The following is a 25,796-nucleotide window of genomic DNA, read 5'->3' on the forward strand; positions in this document are numbered from 1 at the left end:
ATATATGGAAGTGTAAAATAAACAGTGTGAAAAGCAGGGGCACCGTGGGCAAAATAAGAGAACATTGTATCAACATCCGTGGTCCTAGATTGTTCAACATCTTATCAGAAACACTCCTGGAACAAATGTAGAAGTCTTTCCTGCTTGCATATCTTATTGTGTGCAGTATGATATTCACTGGCAACTACAAGACATTGGTTCTCCAGTCGAGCATGTTAAGTGGAACTATTAATACCCAGGAGTGTGTGTGTGTCCTCGTGCAGAGAGGCTCTCTACATTCCCTGACACTTCACAACATGTGTCTAGTGTCTACACACAAGACTCCCAGAGCAAGCAGGAAGTGCTTCAAGGTGGCCTACCAGTATGAGGATTTTCTGTCAGGATCAGCTTTACCAGCTCTTCTCTGCAAGGAAGGTAAAGGTGGGATCTTCTTTACAGCGCTCCACTAATGCAGCCGTTTTCAATTATAACCATTCTTCATTTATTCAGACTTTATACATTAAATATATGCAGCACTCACTGTAAGCCAAGGACGAAAATATTTTAAGTAATGTGTGTACTGTATATGCATTTTTTAGGCCTAGCTCTATTGCTCACTTAATATATGATAGTGTAAATGTCTTCTCAGGCTTTTATATGCATTTGAAAGTGAAAAAGGCTGTTTCACTTTGCGGTAGTAGCCTGCAACCTAACCTGCTGTATAAGTGGGACCCTCCTGTAGTGATGAGGTGAGCAGAGCGCTCAGTGGTCTTGTCAAAAATATATGCAAAAAACACCTAAGAATATAGAAGGTAACATTGACTAACAACACTGATACTATTATTTTGAACTGTGATAGCTGGGATGGGAACCCATGTCTTCTTACCCTCACTTATACCCTGCAAACACTTTAGACAGTCTAGCCACTTTCTTAAAACTCAGCCACTTATAAGCACTTGACTTACCACTTACAAAAGTGTATAGCATGGAGTCAGGAGTCTCCTCCAAAACACCTCAATATAAGTTACTTAAATATAACTAGAAGACTAATAATTCTTCAACCACTTAAGTGGACTACTTGCTCTCAAACTAAGTATACATACTTAATACCGTCAATTAGGTGAAATTTAATCACAATTACAGGAGGGTCCTGCTTATCCGGCAGGTTAGGGTTCCAGCCCCCAGTTATACAGCAGGTTATGTTCCAGGCCCCAGTTAACCTGCCGTATATGTTCCAGGCTACTGTTGTAAAGTAAATCAGTCTTTTTTTCCTTTCAAAATGCATATAAAAGCTTGATAACATGTTTATACTATCATATATTAAGTGAGCAGTAGAGGTAGGCCTAAAAAATGCATATACAGTACACACATTACTTGAAATATTTTCATCCTTGGCTTATAGTAAATGGTGAATGATTTATTGTAGGAAATCTGAATAAATGAAAAATGGGTATATATGAAAACCACTGCATTAGTGAAACTGTCAAGTGAAGCACTATAAAATGGGGCCTGCCTCTACATATAAAATATTATTGGAGAATAGTTATGAAGGGTTGTATTAAAAGAAACTAATGAATTTACATTTACTTAATAATAATAGCTTATAATTACACTTTAATAAGAGTGACAGTACTATATTATTATACAGCTCTTCAGATATACTAGGCTTGAGGCAATATAATGTTAAAATTAGGGGAAATTGGTTCCTGAGAATAAAGTAGCAGCATATACTTGTTACTCACACTGAACACTTGCAATATTAACAAAACCAGGAATGGTTCAGTGATGCTGTTCAGATCACTTGTGCACTCTCACCTAGAGTATTGTTCAAGGCCTGCATACACAATATAAAGCATTTAAATTACTGGGAATGCATCAAAGTCCTAAATATATATATTCACTGAAGTGGGGGAGAGAGAGATGCATGATAATAAATAATATATTTAGAAGATACTTGAGAGCATGTCCCAAATCTACACAGTGCCATAATATACTGGAGTGAGAGATATAGGAGGAAGTGTATGATAAACCTAGTGAAAAGTAGAGGCACTGTGGGCACGATAAGAGAACGTTGTATCGATATCTGTGGACAAAGACTATTTAACAGATTGCCAAAAACACTGCTGGAACAAGTATAGAAGTTTTCAAGATAAAACTGGCAAGTTTGGATCAACCAACCTGTGATGGATATGTGGGCCAGCAGCAACAGCCTTGTTGACCAAGAAAGCACCAGATTGATTTTTTCACTATCCTGGGCTACCTCCAGAGGTCAAGTCACAGCTCATGGCCCTGCCTTCATAATTCTTACCTACCAGTTTCACAGATTTCTGACCTCCAGGGCTTTAATTTTTGTGTGTGTGTGGGCATGGGTATTTCTTTTTCTACAAGAGGGTGTTAGCACTTTGCCCTAATATTTATAAACTATCTATTGTTGTCGTTTGAGTATTGACTCACTCGACATTTCCTTCAGAGAGTCATCAGTATTCTTGCTGTTTACATTTGTGTATCATTGTCAGTAGTAGCTACTAACATCTCTCCCAACATTTCTCTCTTCCCTCATTCAACATTTTCTTTCAGGATCCTATTGTTTTAGCTAACTTATCAACTTTGTTATGAAGGAGTAATCCAATATGTGGTGGAATCCATAACGGTTGTACACTAATTTTTTTCCAGATTTTTGAGCATATCTAACTTCTCCACTGAGCATGTTGTTGGAGTCATTATGCGAGTCAAGAGCCTTCAGTGATGTCAAGCTCAGTGTCATAAGTTAACTTTACCTCCATAGGATGACAAACAGTTCAGTTTGTAGTGTGGACACTGGTGTGTTTGTGTTTGGCATTATGAATGATAATAGAGAAATAAATAAACTGTTAAGGGAATGCAGTTAGAAGCCTAGGTAGATCTGTAACTCACAATAACAAACATAGATAAGCATATTTGTGAAGCAACTTGCAGTGTGAACAGACTGACTGACTGTTAGTTACAAGTACTTCTGGTAGCTTGACTGACCACAGATGATGATCAAACTAAATGCAGATATGTGGCCAACCCTATGGTCACTATTTTAAACACTGTGTGCTTAATTGTCCACTTAAGAGGAATATAGAGATAGACGGTTTAATAATCCAAGTGATATGTCAAAATACCATAGTAATGAAAATAAGATACGAAACACATTAAGTAGTTTTTCTAAATTGCTTGCAACAGATAAGTGAACTGTAAATATAATTCCAATACTCCTGTTAACCCTTTTGGGGCCTACTATAGTTCCTAGGCCTTTTTGGTATCCATAGGCTATTGTGCCACTGTTTACAGGATGGATATGAGGTGTGCAAACTATGTGTTTGCCAAAATCTAATCTAAATCTCCCTCATTCACTTCTCTCTCTCCCTCTCACACACCTATCTCACCTCTCTCTCTCCACATCCTTCTGCTTCCCCTTCACTCCTCTCTCCCTTCTCTTCTCCCATCTTATCCTCTCCTCTTATTGCTTTCTCCCTCTTCATTCATCCTACCATTCATTATTGTGTCCCATCTTCTATCTCCACTCTTGCTTGGATAGAAGTCTACTTCCTCATTAGTATTATTCTTCCTTACACAAGCATTATCAGCCATGTACTTACCTAGTTGTGTGTGGGTCGAGGTGTAGCTCTGGTATGTGTGTTGTAAGCATCATGATCATCTTCCTCCTCAACCTACATCTTGCTTCTCAGGAGCAAAATGCTTCCTAAATAAAATACAGTGGACCCCCGCATAACGATATTATTTCAATCCAGAAGTTTGTTTGGGTGCCGTTATAGACTGAATTTGTTCCTATAAGAGATATTGTGAATTAGATTAGTCCATTTCAGACCCCCAAAAATACACTTACATAACTGGTCGAGTTGGGAGCTGATTGTTATGCGGGGGTCCACTGTATCCAAAAGGTTGTACTTAGTCTACCAAAACTGACTTGTGGGACCTGAACAAACCTTGAACATAATAAAACTGACCTGAGGAACCTGAACAAACTGACTGAGAACATGGATGCTGGTTTCGTTCTGGTACAATACATATTTTTTATCAACCCGACGGACGCTGGTAATCAATTTATGGTAATTGGGGGATACTAATTTAATTGCACTGCACTCATGTTATAAATGAGGTATTTTTACCTACATTATATAGAGCCATTGTCTACTATCACACATCAACAAACTGACAACTTTAATTAAATATTTAATATACATACCTATGATGAAGTTTAACTGATAAATGATGCACAATACATGGAGAATTATTACTTTTTCACTGATGGGAAGAACTTCATGGCTTCTCTTAGGCTTTGAAGAATGACATCACTACTTTGGTGCCATTATTAAGCAAAATTAAGGGTTATTTTCTGGTTTCTACTGTGTCATCACTGCCATCTCTTGTTTTGAAGGCTCTCTGATGTAAATGGTTTAGAAAACCAACAAGTTTAAGAGACACTGTAATTGAACCAAAAAGTCACTGGCTGGCAAAACATTTCCATAATAAAGATTCCCAAATGTTGTGTAAGTGTCTTATTCTTCAGTTTAAAGGTTCTAGTTATCCAGTCTATCATTTTCCTTGTGACTGTGATAACATCAGATCTTTCATTCAAAAATCACCACCACTCCTAAGTGATAATATCAACGATAATTCAGTTCCATGGTTTGATTTTATACTCTCATTCAGGATTTTATTTCCTCAATTTTTCCATTGCAAAGTAACTGAAATTGGTATTCAGTAAATATCATGGCCCAATGAATTAATTTATTTATACGAATTTTGAGATTTGCAGCATAATCTATGGATGCCACTCTCAAATTCATGTCATGTGCAAAGCACGATAGCATTATTTAGTAATTGTCACAGTTTTTGTCAGATATATGAATAGAGAGAGAAGTGGGTTGAGTATGGTGCCTTGGGGACAAGCTTTTCACTGTGGCAACCTCTGATTTTACTCTCTTGATTATTACTCTTTAGGTAACATTTGTTAGAAAGTTAGATTCATCTTATTACTTTTCCTGTTATTCCTTTTGCTCATATTTTGTGTGCTATTACACCGCGATCACACTTGAAGTCTTTTGCTACATTTTTATTTTGTTTGTCCTTCAGTGCATCAAAGACCATGTCATAATGGTCCAATATTTGCAAGAGGCAAGAACATCACACTAAACCCATGTTGCCCTGGGCTATGCAATGGTTGTGAATGTGTGTGTTTAGCAGTCTTGCTTCTGTAAACTCTTTGATCATGATCAGACATAATTCATAACACTGCATCATCCTTTGCAAGATGGCTCTAGAATATGTATGATACGCATTCATCGAGTACAGCAAATCTCCAAACTGGTATAAACCAAGTCGTCCAGTAGGCCACAGACAACAATGTTCAGTGAGGACAAATTTTAGTTACTTCACTATGGAAATATTGAGAAAACAAAACTTGGAAGAGAGTATAAAACAAACTGAAGCCACTTAATGGAGAAGAGAAATGCAAGATGTTTAGGAGTGATAATGTGAGATCTTCTCATTCAAGGATCACAAAAGCATTGCTATCATAGTAGCAAGGAAAATGATAGGCTGGATAATTAGTACCTTCAAAACAAGAGATGCCAAGCCAACACTAAGTCACTTGCTCTCTATAGACTGGAATATTGCTGTTTACAAACAGCTCCTTTTTAAGGCAGGCCAAAAATCACAGATCTGGAGCAAGTGCTGTGTAGAGAACCTTCATGCTTGTATAAATTCAGTCGAGTACTAAAATCCCTTGAACTGTACTCCCTTGAATGTAAGTGAAAAAGATACATCATAATTCACACCTAGAAAACTCTGGAGGGACTGGTCCCAAAGCTGCATGCCAGAATTATTCCCTAAGAAAGCACGAGTGCTCAGTGGATGGTCGACAATAATCCAGTGAAAGGCAGCGGTGTAATGAGTACACTATTAGATAATTCTGAGTGTAAATGGACCATGACTTTTCAATGCCCTTTAATATATAAGAGGAATTACCAGTAGACCCCCCTGGCTGTCTTCAGGAGGGAGCTTTACAAAATTATTTCTTGATCACGTGGGATGTGGGGGCCTACATTGGACTGCATGCGGCCAGCATTAACAGCCTAATTGATCAAATAATCAGTGAGGAGGCCTGGTCTGAAACTGGGACTGGGCTGTGGGGGCAAGTGACTCACTCTCAGAATTGCCTATAGGTAACCAGGTGGGCTAACAGTAAGATCCTGGTTAAACAGTCTCTGAACAAGGAAGTGTAGTCTCAGAATGTGCATCAAAAAACCTCACCTACTCTGGTCTTTATGTACAGTATTAACCCTTAAATGGTCCAAACGTATATATACGTTTTTTCAACATCTGAAAGTACAGTGGACCCCCGCATAACGATGGCATCGCATAGCGATTTTTCCGCATAACGATTACTTTTATCGCAAAATTTTTGCCGCGCATACCGATTAAAAACCCGCATACCGATTTTCGTCCGAGACGCGTCCAATGTGCCCTCAGCCAGCCTCACATGTGCCGCTCCGTCCCATTGTTTACCAGCCAGCCTCCGCGGTAACATCCAAGCATACACTCGGAATATTTCGTATTATTACAGTATTTTCGGTGCTGTTTCTGGAAAATAAGTGACCATGGGCCCCAAGAAAGCTTCTAGTGCCAACCCTGTGGTAAAAAGGGTGAGAATTAGTATGGAAATTAAGAAAGATTTTGAAGGGTTTGGGGCTAACCCTGAGAAGCCTATGCCAGTTGTGGAATCCATTGTGCCTACTTCAAAGATTAAGGAAATGTGTGCAGAGTGGGTTGAACTGCAAACCTTTATAGATGAAAATCACCCTGACACAGCTGTTGCAAGCCGTGCTTGTGACTATTTCAATGACAATGTTATGGCCCATTTTAGGAAAGTCTTGAAGGAACGGGAGGTACAGAGCTCTATGGACAGATTTGTTGTGCGACAGAGGTCCAGTGACTCTCAAGCTGGTCCTAGTGGCATTAAAAGAAGAAGGGAAGTAACCCCAGAAAAGGATTTGCTACCTCAAGTCCTAATGGAAGGGGATTCCCCTTCTAAACAGTAAGAAGATAATGCTCTCCCCTCCTCCCATCCCATCAATCATCACCAGATCTTCAATAAAAGTAAGTGTCATGTAATTGTGCATGCCTTTTTCAGTTTGTGTGTATTAAAATTAACATTTCATGTGGTAAAAAAAATTTTTTTTCATACTTTTGGGCGTCTTGCACGGATTAATTTTATTTCCATTATTTCTTATGGGGAAAATTCATTCGCATAACGATTATTTCGCATAACGATGAGCCCTCTTGCACGGATTAAAATCGTTAACCGGGGGTCCACTGTATGTAAAAAAATGTAGATCTTCTTTTTTGTTTTACATTTGAAAACGTGTAAAAAAAACTTTTATCTACATTTTTTTTGTTATATTTGAAAATATGTAAAAAAAAACGTAGATCTACTTTTGTAGCTACGAATTTGAACGTTAATACCATTGTTTTTATTACATTGATTATTCCTGTTTATGAAAGAAAAACTCATTGCTGTATGACCCTTGTGGGTTTAGCACTTTTTTTTTCAACAAACTGGCCATATCCCACTGAGGCAGGGTGACCTAAAAAGAAAAACGAAAGTTTCTCTCTTTAAATTTAGTAATTTATACAGGAGAAGGGGTTACTAGCCCCTTAATTATTATTATAATAATAATGAAAGAGAAACTAATATGTAATTTAAATGTCTACAGGTACGATTATGAGGTTCTGATGAGGAATTCAACATTCTGCCTGGTGCCCCGAGGTCGTCGCCTAGGGTCCTTCCGCTTCCTGGAGGTGCTGCAGGCTGGTTGTATTCCAGTGTTGTTGGCCAATGGATGGGAACTCCCCTTCAGTGAGGTCATTGACTGGAGCCAGTCTACTATACGAGCGGACGAGAGACTCCTCCTGCAGGTAATAATTATAATGTATATAAGAATATCTGTGCTGGACATAATGTATAAGAGTGACTAATATTTTTTTAAAACAAGTTAATGAATGCTACAAGAATGTGTTATCATGGGGTTGCACAGTAACCTAGGGAATGAGTAATCAGGTTTGATTCTAGTGATGGGTAACTAAGTCCTTTGATCAAATCCCTTCAGTATCAAGACAATCTTCCCTTCCTTTTGAAGGGCCAGGATTTTGGTAGAGGTATGTCAGTTTTAGGTTTTGACAAGCCCATAGTTATGTGCAGCAGTTCTGGCATACAGGAGGGCCCCACTTATGCAGCAGGTTAGGTTTTGGGCTACTGGTGTAAAGTGAAAATCACTGTAAATTGAAACATAGCCTTTTTTTTTCACTTTCAAATGCCTATTACAGCTTGATATGTTTACACTATCATATATTAAACAAGCTATAGAGCTAGGCCTGAAAAATGCATATACAGCACACACATTACTTACCTTAAAATATTTTTGTCCTTAGCTTATAGCGAGTGGTGAATATATTCATTGTAGGAAGTCTGAATAAATGAAGAATGGGTATAATTGAAAACTTCAGCATTATCAAAACAATGTATAATTAAAATTTACCACTTTATATGTCTAGTATGAAGCAGTCTGTAAGCATTAGGTTTAGTCTGCCCAAAATGCCCCGGCATGCTAGTGGCATTCTTTGTACCAGTCAGCACACTTTATATGCATTCATACATTGTAATCTATGCAAAGAAATAAAATTTATTTGATTGATTGGTTGTAAAGTGGGACTTTCCTCTACTTATACCAAGACTAAAATTACTTATAAATTGTTCAGTTAGACTGAATTTAGTATACTCTGTGGGTCTTAAAAAATATAGTAGAATTAACAGTTATAATAATTTTAGAGACATTTACACATCAAAATCTAAGACTTTCAATTGATTAGTTTTATTTAGTGCATTACCATGTGTCTCACTCTACATACATCTTATACAGGTGCCAGATATGGTGCGGTCCATAAATGCTTCACAGATGCTGCACATGAGACAACAAACGCAAATCATGTGGAATCAGTATTTTTCTTCCATACAAAAGATAGTACATTCTACCCTTGAGGTGAGGAGATGCTTGATCTAGCTAACTTGTTGAAGTGTTTTATAAAAGGTTGTAGTTTATTATGTGACTAAGACACTGAGAAAACAGTGATTCTTCAATATGAAGAACAGACTTAATTTCTATATGGTGGTAGATTATGCTTTAAATATTTGCAGATTGTTGCAGACAGAGTGAGAAGACACAGATCACATCCAATGTCTGTCTGGAACTCAAGTCCAGGAGCTTTGGCAATTAACTTGACCTTCTCCGACTATTTGCCACATTTTCCCTTCTACTTGACCTCTTTTGGTACGACTCCAAACTCGAGGTAATGTATGCCGAAGTTACTACCACTTATATATATACTCGGAGTTATAGTGAGCAGAGTTTTATTCACTTAGTTTTGCATTATTAACCCCTTGACTGTCGCAACCCCCAATCCTGAGGTGTCTCCTGGTGTCGCAAAATTTAAAAAAAAATTATTTTTTCTTATGAAATGATAGAGAATCTTCTCCCGATTGTAATGACACCAAAAAAACGAAATTTGATGGAAAACTGATGGAATTACGGTCTCTCGAAGTTAGCGACCTTGGCGATATTTACAAATCGGTGATTATGCCCACTTTGAGCCCTATTTTCGGCTAATTACATTGTTCCTGTCGACCAAACTCATAGCTATATCTTTCAAACTCCGTTTTTTCTATTGATATAGTACAAGAAACTGCCCATTTACCAATTTCAACTACCCAATAACGTGGTCAGAAATTTGCAATTTGGCCAATTTCACGAAAATTAAAAAATATGACGATTTCAAAATAAGGTCCAGAATGAACAATGCAGACATTCCTGGCTCTAAAATAACATTTTCTTTGTTCATCAGTCATGTCTCCAGGCCCCTCTGATATTACTCTTGCTTTCTATTTTGAATTTTTATTCAAACAAAAAATAGAAGATTTACTATTATGCAGACTACTGCAATATTGTAATAATTGTATAAATAACATCAACCCATTCATGACTGCATATTAGAATGGCTAGTTGGACATTTATTGGACAATGACATCATTTGTTTACTTTTGAACATCAGCAAAAATAAAATATTTTCCCTACTTTGAGCTCCATTTCCAGGTTTTTTTTTATAGTAAAATCAATCAAAATCACCTTTATTTCTATAACATGTTTTATAATTCTATCGAATGAGACCAAGAAAACGAGAATACAACCATAAATACTATACGAAAATAGGCCACAAAGTCGGCATTTTAATTAAAAAAAACGGTTCGAGTTTTTTTTTTTTTTCATTATGCACTGCGTGCTGCAGGATTTTTTTTATATGGTGCACACTGACTACACAGACCCATTCTCTCACATGTGGGCCTACCAGCTTTCTCCTTCTTGATTTGAAGCTGCTAGAATTTATGAGTACACCTACCATCCGACTTACGACAGAGTTCAGTTCCGAGAAACCGGTCGTAGGTTGAAATGGTCGTAAGTCGAACTTTACTACTGAATATCAACAAAATATTTTTGTAATGACTATTTTATTGTTTTATTTTGGTATTTCATGTTTTACTTTACTTTTTATGCTGTTAGTACTGTATTTTATACTGTAAGGTTTAGGATAAACACTGTGTACAACACAAATAGTTGTTTATTTCCCAGAAATTTGGCATAAAAAACACGGTCGTAAGTCGAGTGATCGTAAGTCGGATGGTAGGTGTATATATACGTCAAACACGGTACCTCGTAAGACGTATATATACGGCCGCGACAGTCAAAGGGTTAATATCATCGTTTTCATTTTCCTTTCCAACAAAAAAAAAAATTCATGAATTATAATACTGTAGTTTTTTTCATTCTTCCTATACGTATTTATAAATTAAGTACAGCGGACCCCTGCCTTACGAACGCATCGCGTTACATTAAATCCGCCATATGAAGCATTTGAATGCAAAAATTTTGCCTTGCCTCACGATAAAAAACTCGCCTTATGTGATTCGTCTGCAACGTGTCCCACATGTGGTCTCAGCACCAATGTTTACAAGCCAGCCAGTGTGGTTGCATCTACGCATACATTCAGTACATTTCACATTATCCCAGTGTTTTTAGTGCTTGTAACTGCAAAATAAGTCACCATGGACCCCAAGAAAGCTTCTAGTGTCATCCCTGTGGTAAAAAGGGTGAGAATTAGTATGGAATTGAAAAGCGAGATTAAGGAAATGTGTGCTAAGTGGGTCGAACTGCAAACCTTTACGGATGAAAATCACCCTGACACAGCTACTGCAAGCTGTGTTGGCAACCTGTACAGTGACAATGTTATGGCCCATTTTAGGAAAGTCTTAAAGGAACGGGAGGTACAGAGCTCTATGGACAGATTTGTTGTGCGGCAGAGGTCCAGTGACTCTCAAGTTGGTCCTAGTGGCATTAAAAGAAGAAGGGAAGTAACCCCAGAAAAGGACTTGCTACCTTAAGTCCTAATGGAAGGGGATTCCCCTTCTAAACAATAACTTCCACTCTCCCCTCCTCCCATCCCATCAATCATCACCAGATCTTCAATAAAGGTAAGTGTCATGTATTCTCTTCTTAGTAGAGTAGTAATTGTACATGTCTTCTTCAGTTTGCGTGTATTAAAATTAATATTTCATGTGGTAAAATTTTTTTTTTTCATACTTTGGGGTGTCAGGAATGGATTAATTTGATTTCCATTATTTCTTATGGGGAAAATTAATTCGGCTAACGATAATTTTGGCTTACAATGAGCTCTCAGGAACGGATTAATATTGTAAGGCGGGGGTCCACTGTACTTAAATCTAAGTAAATGCAAATGACCCTTCAACTTCCTTCTTGAATATTTTGTGTAACTATTGCAATAGCTTAATAATTTCAGGCAGGATTTTGGCATTTGGAAACCAGACTGTTTGATAGTAAGCTTTTGCTCTGAGTGTTTTATTTAGTTTTTGTTAATGGCTTTTGCAACAGCTCTTATTATTGAGTCAGGCTTGTATTTCAGAGCGGTTTCCTATATAAACAAATTTTCCCTAACATATATTATTATGGTTTCCTGCACATTCATTTTCCTAAGTTGTACTTCGCTGCAGAACCCTTTTTAAAATGGCGTAATAATACCATCAAGTTAAATGCTCAACCCAAGAGGGTCGAGCCTTTGTAAGATTATTCCATTTTTATTTCTCTTGCTGTCCTTATATAATCATAGTTTCCTTTCATATAAGCTATTTTATCCTGTTTGTTTTTCTTCTTCCTCTCATAAGTCGTACCTTTCAACAATGTTATTTCCAATAGAACATAATAATGTTTCAAGTTGGTTCACAAAATTTATGCAGTGTTTCTCATTTGTAGTAAATATTAAGTCTGTTGATGGTAATGTTTCTCACTTAAGTTTCTTTAATATACTGATGCACATAAAAAAAAATATTGTCACATTGATTTAATAGGTTTTTGGTACAGCTTCATAAGCTGTGCTCTGCATGTTTTGCCTCTTCCTAGTCACTTTTCAGTAATGGTTCTCTTTGTATATAATGCAGTTCCTCATTTATCTTATCTGATTCTTTACTTCCCCATTCACTGTTAAACAGTATGTCGTGAGCATTGACAGCGTTTTTAAATCTGTTTTGTTTTTTACCACAAAACTGTCAGTGTATAGGATTTTTATTTTTATAGCTAGTGGTATTTCCTTTACCAGCATAGTATTGCTAACCCAAATTGCCTGTATTTCTTCTGTACATTATTATTTTTTATCAAAATTACATACATCATGATGTATGCCTAGTTGCAATAAATGCTTCCTCATTTAGAATATCTCATAGCAATAGGATTTAATTTTTTTTTACAGTTTCCCATCAAGGTACAGTGATCAAAAACAGGAAATACATTCAGTAGCTGTCTTGCCAGACATTCACAGTTCCATTGATCCTCTAAACTAAAACATCTTCACTCATCCTTCAGAGTGCAGACACTGTACTTCCCACCTCCAGGAATCAGTTTCCCTGAATTCCTTCATAAATCAATAGCTTGTGTTCTGCTCAGTATTCCTTTACATGCAGATCCAGTTCTAGGCCTGACACTAAATGTAATATTTTTTATTTACTGCAGTACTTATGCATTGTATTTTGTAATGTATTTATATTTAGGTACAAGTAATTTTTACTCACCTTAAATTTTTGTTACAGGTATACAGCAGTGATATCAGTAACTCATGGTGGCAGCAGTCCAATTCACACCACACCTCTCTACAAGCTGGTCAAGAATATTGCTCGTAGCAAGTTTGTTGAAAGGGTAAGTATTTGCAACAGTGCTATTTATACCACTTTAGAAAGTGTTTGTCATTTGTCTTACAATTTGTTTAAATGAGGCACTGCAGACACCAGACAGGTGCCTCCTGACACAGGGTGTTAGGTGGTGGCTAAGCATTTACTGGCCATACTCAGCATATGCCTTGAAATGATTGTACAGTAAGCCCCCCATCCTCTGGTGATATATTCCAAGACCTACCGTGGATACCTGAAACCACGGAGAATGGTGAAGCCTATATATTATGTATATTTTCAATACATTGGCTGTCTCCCACCAAGGCAGGGTAACCCAAAAAAGAAAAACACTTTCACCATATTACTATCTTTGCAGAGGTACTCAGATATGACAGTTCAGATGTCATCCCAAACCCGTCATTTTTCGTTTACAGACATACCTATGATAGTTTAATTGATAAATTATACACTGAGTTGAGAATTAGCACTTTTCACTGATAGGAAGCATTTCTTAGCCTTGAAAGAACTGCCAGTATTACTACTATTGTGCTCTGGGGCCATTATTAAGCAGAATTAATGGTCGTTTTTGGGCCACAGTAAACAGTAGATAACTGAATCCATGGATATGGGGGTTCTACTCTAATTATGTAAGAAAAAAAACAAAGTTTTGTGTATAGGACTGTATTAGTAGTACAGTGTTATACTACTCAACTGAGGTAGGTAGTATTTTGAACAGCTCATTGTGTGTATTCTCACTAGCTTTTGAAAAATATTTTAATTGGCAAGACACGAGGAATTATTTTCATTCGCTTCAATTGTGCATGAAGTATATTATAACATTACTACTTACAGTGGAAATTAATATTACCTTAATACAGTAGTTTCATGCATTGATTATTATTATTATTATTATTATAATCAAAAAGAAGCGCTAAGCCACAAGGACTATACAGCTTCATGCATTGAGCAAGGGGATACAGTATAACATCTGTAATGTATGTGACTTGTTTTACAGATTGTAGTTGTGTGGAGCAGCAGTAGCCAAGTTGCACCCACAGAGAGTCGTCTTCCAGGAGGAAGTGTTCCAGTACACATCGTAGTGTCGGCGGATCGGTCAACTTCAGCACGACACAGCCCACACCCACTCATTACCACCGATGCTGTGTTCTCCCTCGATGAGGATGTTTCACTCACTACAGATGAGCTTGACTTTGCTTTCACTGTATGGCGAACATTCCCGGACAGAATTGTTGGTTATCCTGCACGTTCACATCACTGGGATGATTCTAAGGTAACAAAAATTATGTAGTATCAGTGTTGAAGTTTTACTTACTTTTGAAAGGCTTTGAATAAAAAAAAACTGTGGTTAAATGTACAGTTTTTATAGGTCTATATATTATTAAAGTAATTTGAAGGCCTAAATCCATAGTGATCATACTTTTTGTGGGGGAAAAGTAATAACTTATTCCAAAGTAAGGTAGCTAAATCTTTGATCAAGAGCCCTTTGTCAAGGTACCTCCCTTGAATAATGCAATGTTTGTGTAATATTGTACAACTCCTACTGGTTTAGCATTTGGCTTTTAACCCTTTGACTGTTTCGGTCGTATATATACGTCTTACGAGCCGCTGTGTTTGATGTATATACATGTACTCATAAATTCTAGCGGCTTCAAATTAAGCAGGAAAAAGCTGGTAGGCCCACATGTGAGAGAATGGGTTTGTGTGCACCATGAAAAAAAAAAAATTAGAGCTTCTTTTTGATTACAATAATAATCCGACCGTTTTTTTTTTTTAATTAAAATACTGACTTTGTGGTCTATTTTCATAGAGTATTTATGGTTGTATTCTCGTTTTCTTGGCCTCATTTGATAGAATGGAAAACATATTATAGAAATAGAGGTGATTTTGATTGGTTTTACTATAAAAAGAACCTAGAAATGGAGCTCAAAGTAGGGGAAATGTTTGATTTTTTGCCGATGTTCAAAAGTAAACAAACGATGTAAATGTCCAACTAGCCATTCTAATATGCACTCATGAATGGGTTGACATTATTTGTAATATTATTATAGTATTGCAGTAGTCTGCATAACAGTAAATCTTCTATTTTTTGTTTGAATAAAAGTTGAAAATAGAAAGCAAGAGTAATATCAGAGGGGCCTGGAAACATAACTGATGAGCAAAGAAAATGTTATTTTAGAGCCAGGAATGTCTGCATTGTTCATTCTGGACCTTGTTTTGAAATTGTCATATTTTTTAATTTTTGTGAAATTGGCCAAAGTGCAAATTTCTGACCACGTTATTGGGTAATTGAAATCGGTAAATGGGCAGTTTCTTGTACTTAATCGATAGAAAAAAAAACAGAGTTCTAAAGAAATAGCTATGGGTTTGGTCCACTGGAACAATGGAATTAGCTGAAACTAGGGCTCAAAGTGGGCGAAATCGCCGATTTGTAAATATCACCAAGGTCGCTAACTTCACAAGAGTGTAATTCCGTCAGTTTTCCATCAAATTTCGTTTTTTTTGGTGTCATTACAATTGGGAAAAGATTCTCTATCATTTCATAAGAATTTTTTTTTTTTTTTTTAAATTTTGCGACACCAGGACACACCTCAGGATTGGGGGTTGTGACAGTCAAGGGGTTAATAACAACACAGGCTGTTAAAAAATGCACCCTATACAGAATGCATATAGTATTATTGTAATGCATTCTTTCAATAATAATTATTATAATGAAAACTAAGCATTGAAGCCTTGCACTTCAGGGTGGGATGTGCTAAAGAAGGAATATGCAAAGAGCAGTGAGAGTTAGGAGTGTGCAAGAGGCAGAGTTAGCAAGGCTAGTTAAGAGTACTAAATATAAAAATATAATTGAAAGTTAAGGTAATTACTGACAAGAAGGCAAAAGGGAGTCTGCATCAAAGGTGGGACCATCAGCAAGGAGGTCAGGTCAAGTTAGGGACAAGATAATGTTGGGAGTAAATTGTATGTGCCCACTGATACAGGACAGTCTATTAAAATGTGAACAACAGTGGAAGTTGGTACTTATCACAGAACAGTGCTGAGCATTTTTCCTTGAACATTTTATTCATCCTCATACACTAAGGTAAGCTACAAATCAGCATTCAGAGTAGCGTAGATGACATAAAAAAAATACATTATAACAAGTACAGTGGACCCCCGGATAACGATATTTTTTCATTCCAGAAGTATGTTCAGGTGCCAGTACTGACCGAATTTGTTCCCATAAGGAATATTGTGAAGTAGATTAGCCCATTTCAGACCCCCAAACATACACGTACAAACGCACTTACATAACTGGTCGCATTGGGAGGTGATCGTTAAGCGGGGGTCCGCTGTATTAAATAACATTATTTGCCATTACTTATATAAAAATGTTAATGGCCAGTACATTCACCAATTATTATAATCAAAAAAGATATGTTAAACCTACAAGGGTCATAGTATATTCATCAGTTTTTTCTTTTTTGTAATTTACTAATGAACATGCATTCTCCATAGATTGTCTTTCTTCACAAATATCCTGTAACCCAATCCAAAGAAAATGGTAAGACACTGACTTTGAAATTACAAGAAAATTAATGTGTGTACAGGCAGGTTAGGTTCTGGGCTACTGCTGCAAAGCAGTAATCACTGAAAAATGAATCATAACCTTTTTTCCACTTTTATATGCAAAAAGCCTGATAAAATGTTTATGCTATCATATATTAAGCGAGCAGTAGAGCTAGGATTAAAAAATGCATATATACACTTCTTTCTTCTTTCAACAAACTGGTCCAAAAAGAAAAAAAAAACGTTTCTCTTTTAACTAGTAATGTATACTGGAGAAGGGGTTACTAGCCCCTTGCTCCTGGCATTTTAGTCTCCTCTTACGACACGCACGGCTTACGGAGGAAGAATTCTGTTCCACTTACCCATGGAGAACAGTACACACATTACTTAAAATATTTTCATCCTTAGCTTATAGCGAGTAGTTAATATATTTATTGTAGGTAGTTTGAATAGGTACAATTGACAACCACTGCATAAGTAAAATGGGGCCCGCTTGTAATTAAGCCTTTTTTTTTTTTTCAGGCGGGATGGAGTTATACAAGCAGATGGACCAATTCGTATTCTCTGGTGTTGACGGGAGCTGCAGTATATCACCGTTACTGGCAGCACGTGTACACCTATCAGTCTCCCTCAGGTCTTCTCTCCACTGTCAAAACCACCTCAAACTGTGATGACATTCTCATGAACTTCTTAGTTTCTGCCATCACCAGACGACCACCTATCAAGCTCACTCAGCGCAAACAGTACAAGGACAATGCTTCAGAAGCAAGGTATGTGTTGTCGTTAGATTGTTGGCAGCTGAAGTATTGTACAAGTTAGAGGAAAGTCATATGCAACAATGTTTATATTAAGACCCATTCTCTCAGAGGTAGGCCAAAATAGAAGGACTAGAGGGTGGTAAGACTAAAGGGTAGCAGGAGTTGAAGACAAAATGATTACTAGTCAAGCTCTGAACACTGAAAACGAACAATGCCCACATTTTAAGATAATTCGAGTGGCACGATACTCATCTTGTAAACAAGTGTGAATGAGCTCATGCCGTAGATCTATGCGACAGCCAATGAAAGGATTAATAGAACTTCATCTCTATGAAATAATAATAACCCCCCCTCACATTTTAACTGTTCTGAGAAGCCAATTTAGCTAGAAGAGTTCAATATGATCTGAGAGTCTGTAAAATGACAGGAATGTAACACTTAAATCCACGGCAGACGAGTCCTACCTATTCTGTAGTTTCACGAGTCATTGGCAGCTTTGAAGGTCCTTGAGCTAGAACCTGCTACAGCCATTCTGGTGTAGAATTTTTAAAAATCTGCATTTGTTGTCAGTGCAGCCCATGCTAACCTCCTTATTTTATATAGAAATATGCCTAGTTGGAGGAATCCTATTAGAGTCAGCTGGTCCAGTGGTTAGCACACTGGCCTCCAAGTTTAAGGACACACCTACCAAGGGTTAGTCTCCCACACATTCTGTAATTTGTTTGCAGTTGTGTTATTATAGTTTCATGAGTTATACTGGTGAGATTTGAATTATGACCCTATAACAATTGAGCTAAACCACTATGCTCATTCAGTATTACACACTAATCTATACATGTAATATGACTTCTCATATAAAAGTGAGTTAGTGGTGAACAGTTACTGTACAATAAGCATGTGACTGGGGTTTAATCTCAGATCTCTCATGGTGAACGCTATGCGTTTCCAAAATACACAGTTCGTACCTACTTGCTGAAACTAGCTCTTACCAAAGAATGAAGCCTAAACACCTGGAACTTCTTAGTTTAATATTAAATATGACCATGTATTTAACCTACAGTTACTCCTTGCCCTAGCCAGTACAACCACCTTAGACTGAATACATAATTAAGAATAGATAATATAATTAAAACTCACCTCAAGTGTTGCTTCCTGACAGGTAAACAACCACTATCTTTATCAAACTAAGACTGTTATGAGCTTATCCAAGCATGCTTAGTCTGTTAACCCTTTGAGGGTTTCGGATGTACTAGTACGGCTTACGACCCAGGGTTTTTGACGTACTAGTACGCCTAAATTCTAGCGCCCTCAAATCTAGTGGGAGAAAGCTGGTAGGCCTTCATATGAAAGAATGGGTCTATGTGGTCAGTGTGCACAGTCTAAAAAAAAATCCTGCAGCACACAGTGCATAACGAGAAAAAAAAACTTTGATAATTTTTTTGGAATAAAACAGCGACTTTGCACTGTATTTTCGTATGGTATTTATTGTTGTATTCTAGTTTTCTTGGTCTCATTTTATAGAATGGAAGACATATTACAGAAATTGAGATGATTTTGACTGGTTTTACAATGAAAGGTACCTTGAAATTGAGCTCAAAGTAGCAGAAATGTTCGATTTTTACCAAATTTCAAAAGTAAACAAATCATGCAATACACGTCAACTGGCGAGTCTAATATTCTTTCACAAGTGCACCAATAATATTTATACCATTTTTTACACTAATGCAGTAGTCTGCATAACAGTAAATCTTATATTTTTTGTGAGAATAAAAATTCAAAGTGGAAAGCAAAAGAATATAAGAGGGACCTTGAGACGTGACTAATGACCAGAGGAAATGTCATTTTAGTGCCAGGAATGTCTTTCTTGTTTATTCTGGACCCTCTTCGGAAATTGGCATCTTTTGAAATTTGTGTGAAATTGGCAAAATTGCTAAATTCTGACCACTGTACTGGATAGTTGAATTTCATAAATGGGTGGTTTCTTGCACCCATTCGATAGAAAAAATGGAGTTCTAGCGAAATATTCATGTTTTTTGTCGACTAGTACAGTGGAATTGGCTGAAAATGGGGCTCAAAGTGGGCAAAATCCCCGATGCGTAAACATCGCCGAGACCGCTAACTTTGCGAGAGCATAATTCCGTAAGTTTTCCATCAAATTTCAAACTTTTGGTGTCCTTATGATCGGGATAAGATTATCTATCTTTTCATAAGAGAAAAGTTTTTTTTTTTTTTAAATTTGGCCGACCCTGAGAACGAGTTTCGGAGAGGGCCTGTCGACCCTCAAAGGGTTAACTGTACTTGGCAAGTCTTAGCATGGATTCATGGGAGACAAATCCTGTCACAAACCTACTGGAGTTTTATGACAAGGTAACAGAAGTAAGACATGAGAGAGAGGGGTGGGTATATTGTATTTTCCTGGACTGCAGGAAGGCCTTCAACACAGTTTCCTCACAAGAGATTAGAGCAAAAGCTAGAGGATCAGGCATATATAACAAGAAGGGCACTGCAGTGGATCAGAGAATATTTGACAGGGAGGCAACGAGTCATGGTACGTGACGAGGTATCGGAGTGGGTGCCTGTTATAAGTGGGGTTCCACAGGGGTCAATCCAAGGATCAGTGCTATTTTTGGTATATGTGAATGATATGACAGAAGGGATAGACTAAGAAGTGTCCCTGTTTGCAGATGATGTGAAGTTAATAAGGAGAATTAAATAGGATGAGAGGCAGGACTACAAAGAAACCTGGACAGGCTAGAAGCTTGGTCCAGCAACTGGCTCCTCGAATTTAACCCTACCAAATGCAAAGTCATGAAGATTGGGGAAGGGTAAAGAAGACTGCAGACAAAATATAGGCTAGGTGGCCAAAGACTGCAAACCTCACTCGAGGAAAAGGATCTTGGGATGAGTATAATACCGAGCACATTTCCTGAGGCGCACATTAACCAGATAACTGCTGCAGTATATGGGCACCTGGCAAACCTGAGAATAGCATTCCAGTACCTCAGTAAGGAATCGTTCAAGACTCTGTACACCATGTACGTCATGACCATACTGGAGTATGCAGCACCAGTTTGGAACCCACACCTGGTCAAGCACATAGGAAATTAGAGAAAGTGCAAAGGTCTGCAACAAGGCTAGTTCCAGAGCTAAGGGGAATATCCTATGAAGAAAGGTTAAGGGAAATCAGCTTGATGACACTGGAGAGCAGAGGGTTAGGGGAAACACGATAACGACATACAAAATACTAGAAGGAATTGACAAGGTGCACAGCGACAGGATGTTCCAGAGATGGGACACAGAAACATGGGGCCACAATTGGAAGTTGAAGACTCAGATGTTAGGAAGTATTTCTTTAGTCATAGAGTTGTCAGGAAGTGGAAAAGTCTGGAAATGACATAGTGGAGGCAAGAACCATACATAGTTTTAAGAAAGGTATGATAAAGCTCATGGCGCAGGGAGGGAGAGAGGACCTAGTAGCAATTAGTGAAGAGGCAAGACCAGGAGCTATGTCTCAACCCCTGCAACCACAAATAGGAGAGTACAGGCAGCCCCCACTATGCAGTTTTCAACTATACCCATTTTTCATTTATCCAGACCTCTTACAATAAATATTTTCACCACTCACTGTAAGCTAAGGACAAATATATTTTAAGGTAAGTAATGTGTTCCATATACATGTATATGCATTTTCTAGGCTTAGCTCTATATAAGATAGTGTAAATATGTTATTAGGTTATTATATGCAATTGAAAGTGAAACAAGGCTGTTTCACTTAATAGCAGTAGCCTAGAACCCAACCTCATAAGTAGGGCCCAGAACCTAACCTGCTGTTTAAGTGGGGCCCTCCTATTAGGTGTTGTATCTCTGGAGACAATCTTCCTTGTAGACCAGGCCAAATAAATTGGAAGACAAGTATTACAGGAATAAAAACCATTAAGAATGACAGGATGGTAAATAAAAATTTGTAAGATTTATCCCACTGACCTGCATGGGAGGCTGGTTTGTTTACATTACCCTCTCCCCGCTGTACTAAGACAATAGAGATGTTTAATGCACAGTGGGGAGGTGTCAGACCTGCCTGCCATGGCACTCCTTAACAGAAATTTTCATCAGTGGAATTTGTTCCCAGGCTCCTTAAGGTCTCTATGTCCTTCACTCATTCATCTTGAGTATAGAGAGAGAGTAGTTTTCCCATTACCAGCATATCATTTTCATCACAGGATAGGGGTCATACAGTGACTGAGGAATGAGAGGCATTTAGGTTAGATCTAAGGAAGAGGTTAATTCCACTTCCTTGAACTAAAAGTCCCCCTTACCGGCAGCAAGGAATCTTCCCTGAGGGGCCCATTTTCAGCAAATGACAGGAATGCAAGAGCAAGAACTGAAAATTGTTACTATATCATGAAAGTAACAAATCACATAATGATGGGGACTGAACTAGCTTCCTTGCAACTGCAAGATTACAACATGCAACATATTTGCTTATTGGCACTCATAGTGGAAGGTACTCACAATATTAGTGTAACCCAGTGAAGACTTTTTTCAACATGTGAGAAAGCATGCAGATAGAGGAAGAAGTAATTACAGTGCCTGTGACTAGTTTTGAAATTTCTTCTACCCTGACAGCCTGGCCAGGCATTATGGAATGGCAAAAGATGTGGAGGTACAGGAAAGAAGCCTGAAGATCTTCCTTAGCCTAGCATTTCATAGACCTGGTCACCCACCTATCAGTCCTGTAATAGGAACAAGGAGTCAACCAACAGCTTTGTCCACTCACATCAGGCCCAGTAATTGCTTTTTTGACTGTCAATCTATAATTATAAACTTGTTTGACACTATCTTTTGTACTATTATTTTTATTGGATAATAGGTTAGGCTACAAAAGGTACATTCATCAACTGAAATACCAGGAACCCATCACTTTCTTAGGTTAGGAACTCCGTGTATCATTATACATTTAGAAAGATTTTAGATATCTTTCAAGGGAGATTTTTAAGCAATTAAATTCCATTTTATATACTGTTTGTATTGAACATCTCTTTTTACTTTTCAGATGGATATGGACAGACCCTACCCATTTTCACCAGCGAACTGTCTGCCTCAACACATTTGTTTCACTTATGGGGCACATGCCTCTACGACATTCTAATCTCCGTCTTGACCCTGTGCTTTTTAAGGACAAAGTTTCAATGCAAAGGAAAAAATATCGACAAATTGAGAAAATAGGTAGCTAACAACAGCTAATGTTTAGGTTTTATAGTAAATTAGTTTTCGGTGGGTATTTTGTTTTGAGTGAGAATTATTTTCACACTAAGATAAATTCAGTGGAACATCGGTAGTTCAGTTAGACTGAGTATTTACAGATTGCCTTCATCTACTTATTGTGTACTAAAAATGGAAGTTAGATTCTAATTATTTCATATTGCCTTTGCTTTGTGCAGAAGTTTTAATTTAGATTACAGAATTTCACAAAATAACTGGTGGATCCCAGAAAATTATTTGCTCTTTAAAAGAGTCATAGTCCATTAAGTTTTGGAAAGTATTTCCAATTCTTTTATAAAGTATAGAACATATCAGGTGTGTGATATGTTCGTGTGTGAATTCCTAGGTCATTTTGTACATGAACATTTTTTTTAATTCTAATAATTTGCAACACTTCACATGTACTGTAACAACATGGGCAGTTTGTATAGATTTTTAGATTCGTGTATATTAAGGAAATTGTAGAAGTATTTACGGAGGTTAATGTGTACAGCAGATGACAGCCATGTCTGTAGTCATGTAATGGATAAAGTGAGTCATTCATTATGGTGCCATTTGTTATAGCTATGTATGTTTATAATAAGGACACAGTCATAGCTTATTTAAGTTTTCCTTCTGTTAGGAAATTGTGCTCAAAGGTTCTTTTTATATTGTAGTTTCTAGTTATGGAATTGGAGAAATATAAATGAATGGTTTGGTGAAAGATGGCAGCATTTTTCATGCATTCTAGATGGCTTCCAGACACCATCTTCCATGCTCTTAAATTGTTAAGTTAGGTTTGCTTGTTTAACACCAAACCAAATATTTTTTAGTCTGGGAGTGGGAGTTGCTATTTTTTGCCAGAGTCATTCCAAAAGTTCCTGTAAACATATAGATTAAGAGCTACCTACTTGTTGATGGTCTTGGGGTTCACCTCTGCAGTATGGTCCCAGACCAGGCCTGGTTGATGGCCTGATCAGCGAGGTTCTTGTTGCTAGCAGCACTCACTCCAACATAAGTCCCACACCTTGTAGGACATTGTCAGGTTTCTTGACAGCTAGAGTGTCTGTTGATAGGAAACATATTGAATCCTCCATTGCAATGCACTTAGCTCTCATAGCCATACTCATTTTGAGTTCATATTATGCTCCTGGTGTTAGCAAAAATTTGTTTTCCTTGTTATTGGTCAGAATTTCACGATACACTACTCTGATACTGCAGCCCAAGATTTGTTGATTTAATCTTGTGAATGCTCTAATGGTGCATGTGGAGTTTTAAAAACACAGGCTTATATGAAGATAAAAATATCACTATTTTGAAACAATACTCCTCGGGTGCAATAATTACAACTTATAATTCTACAATATTTAAGGAACAATCTTTCTGTTTCAGAATTTCTGCTTAACAGTAGAAAATATGTGGAGAAATATTTGAATACTTTTTAATTTAAGTATTTTATAAGAAAATTCAGTTTGAGAAGCTAATGAAACACAAGATGTTTATTGAATACTCATTTTTGTGTCTAAAGTAATAGTTGGTGCTTCGTTAATGTACATAGGCAAAATATATGGCAGGAGAATGTCATTTCTATGTATGTATGATGCTGAATAGTTGACTGAAGATGTTTAAATGTAAATAATTTGTGTACTATCGCATTAAAAATATTTCTCAAGCATCTGAAATGGTCTGTAGATCTCAGTAATGCAGTTACTTATATTTTTACAGCTTTCTTTAAACTGAATCTGATATTTAATACAGCTGAAGCATACACTAAATTGTCTAACGTAACAATTATTTAGCTTGGTAAATAATAATATAATCATAACTAAGTACTAAACCCTTAAAGGTAACAAACTTCATTCTATTAAACCGAGCATAGGTTACTGGCCGTCTTCTTGTCATCAGTGCCGAGGTTGGGAGACCACTCTCTCCCGCCTTCGCATTGGCCACACTCGTCTTACTCATGGGTATCTCATGGAGAGGCACCCTGCTCCTCTCTGTGAGCAGTGTCAAGTTCCAGTATCGATTAGCCACATTCTGTTAGACTGCCCTCTCTATCAACGAGCACGCAGAATTTACCTCCAACGTCGTCTTTGTTCTACTACTCTCTCTCTACCTTCCCTTCTTGCTGATGGACCCTCCTTTAATCCTGACTCTCTCATTGACTTCTTGACAACGACTGATTTACTCCACAAACTCTGATGATACTTTTCGCACTCCCCTCAGCCCTTTCTAGTTCAGTCTCTTGCTGCCCTTTACCCTTTCACCATCCACTGCCCCGCTGTTATCCGTAACCTATTACTCATTCATCTCCCTTTTGCCACCTGATGCCCTCGCTTCCTTCCTGCCCTGCAGCGCTGTATAGTCCTTGTGGCTTAGCGCTTCTTTTTGATTATAATAATAATAATCTGAAATGAATGTTGAAACTACAAAGTCTACAGGTCTGTGAAACATGCTTGTAATTTGTAATTCATCATAAATCATCTTGGTGATTTTTAATGAACTTAAAATAAAATTTAGGTTTTTAAATGGCAGTGTGTGACATACACCATGATCTAATGAAACAGTTTTCAAACTATTGTGCGTTTCCTAGCTTATTTAATAATATTTGAGCATTAGTGGAGAACAGATAGTAAAAATTAAATGAAGGTTTTCCATTGTAGTAAAATACTTACTGGAACTCATCAGAACTAGTCTCATAATTAATGTTTATACGCTGTATAGCCCTTGTGGCTTAGCGCTTCTTTTTGATTATAATAATAATTAATGTTTATAAAGTAATTTTTTTTTACTTGAATTTATATTTTTGATAGTTTATATGAAATTCTTAGTCTGTTATGTGAAAGATTGATTTATAAACACTAGATGCTAGCTCATTCACTTCACAGTTAAGCTGATATGAAATGAAAATTTTACAA

At 37.2% G+C, this 25,796-nt stretch overlaps 1 protein-coding gene across 1 annotated transcript; it reads left to right on the forward strand.

Annotated features, from left to right (window-relative positions):
• The first annotated feature begins 307 nt into the window (after positions 1–307).
• ttv (exostosin glycosyltransferase 1 ttv) lies at positions 308–23,741 on the forward strand. Its single transcript, XM_053792532.2, has 8 exons — positions 308–414; positions 7,743–7,944; positions 8,946–9,065; positions 9,221–9,372; positions 13,232–13,337; positions 14,325–14,600; positions 17,402–17,649; positions 22,691–23,741. The coding sequence occupies exons 2-8, from the start codon at positions 7,762–7,764 to the stop codon at positions 22,869–22,871; spliced, it is 1,266 nt and encodes a 421-aa protein (XP_053648507.2). The 5' UTR covers positions 308–414; positions 7,743–7,761; the 3' UTR covers positions 22,872–23,741.
• The last annotated feature ends 2,055 nt before the right edge of the window (positions 23,742–25,796 follow it).

The sequence above is a fragment of the Cherax quadricarinatus genome, chromosome 81 (assembly GCF_038502225.1).
Source record: "Cherax quadricarinatus isolate ZL_2023a chromosome 81, ASM3850222v1, whole genome shotgun sequence".
Lineage (NCBI taxonomy): Eukaryota > Metazoa > Arthropoda > Malacostraca > Decapoda > Parastacidae > Cherax > Cherax quadricarinatus.

Excerpts from the sequence above, each read along its gene's own strand:
- ttv (XM_053792532.2), top strand. The coding sequence starts at position 7,762 with ATGAGGAATTCAACATTCTGCCTGGTGCCCCGAGGTCGTCGCCTAGGG. Across the intron at positions 9,373-13,231 it reads GGTACGACTCCAAACTCGAG|GTATACAGCAGTGATATCAG; the intron begins GTAATGTATGCC and ends TTTTTGTTACAG. Across the intron at positions 13,338-14,324 it reads GTAGCAAGTTTGTTGAAAGG|ATTGTAGTTGTGTGGAGCAG; the intron begins GTAAGTATTTGC and ends CTTGTTTTACAG.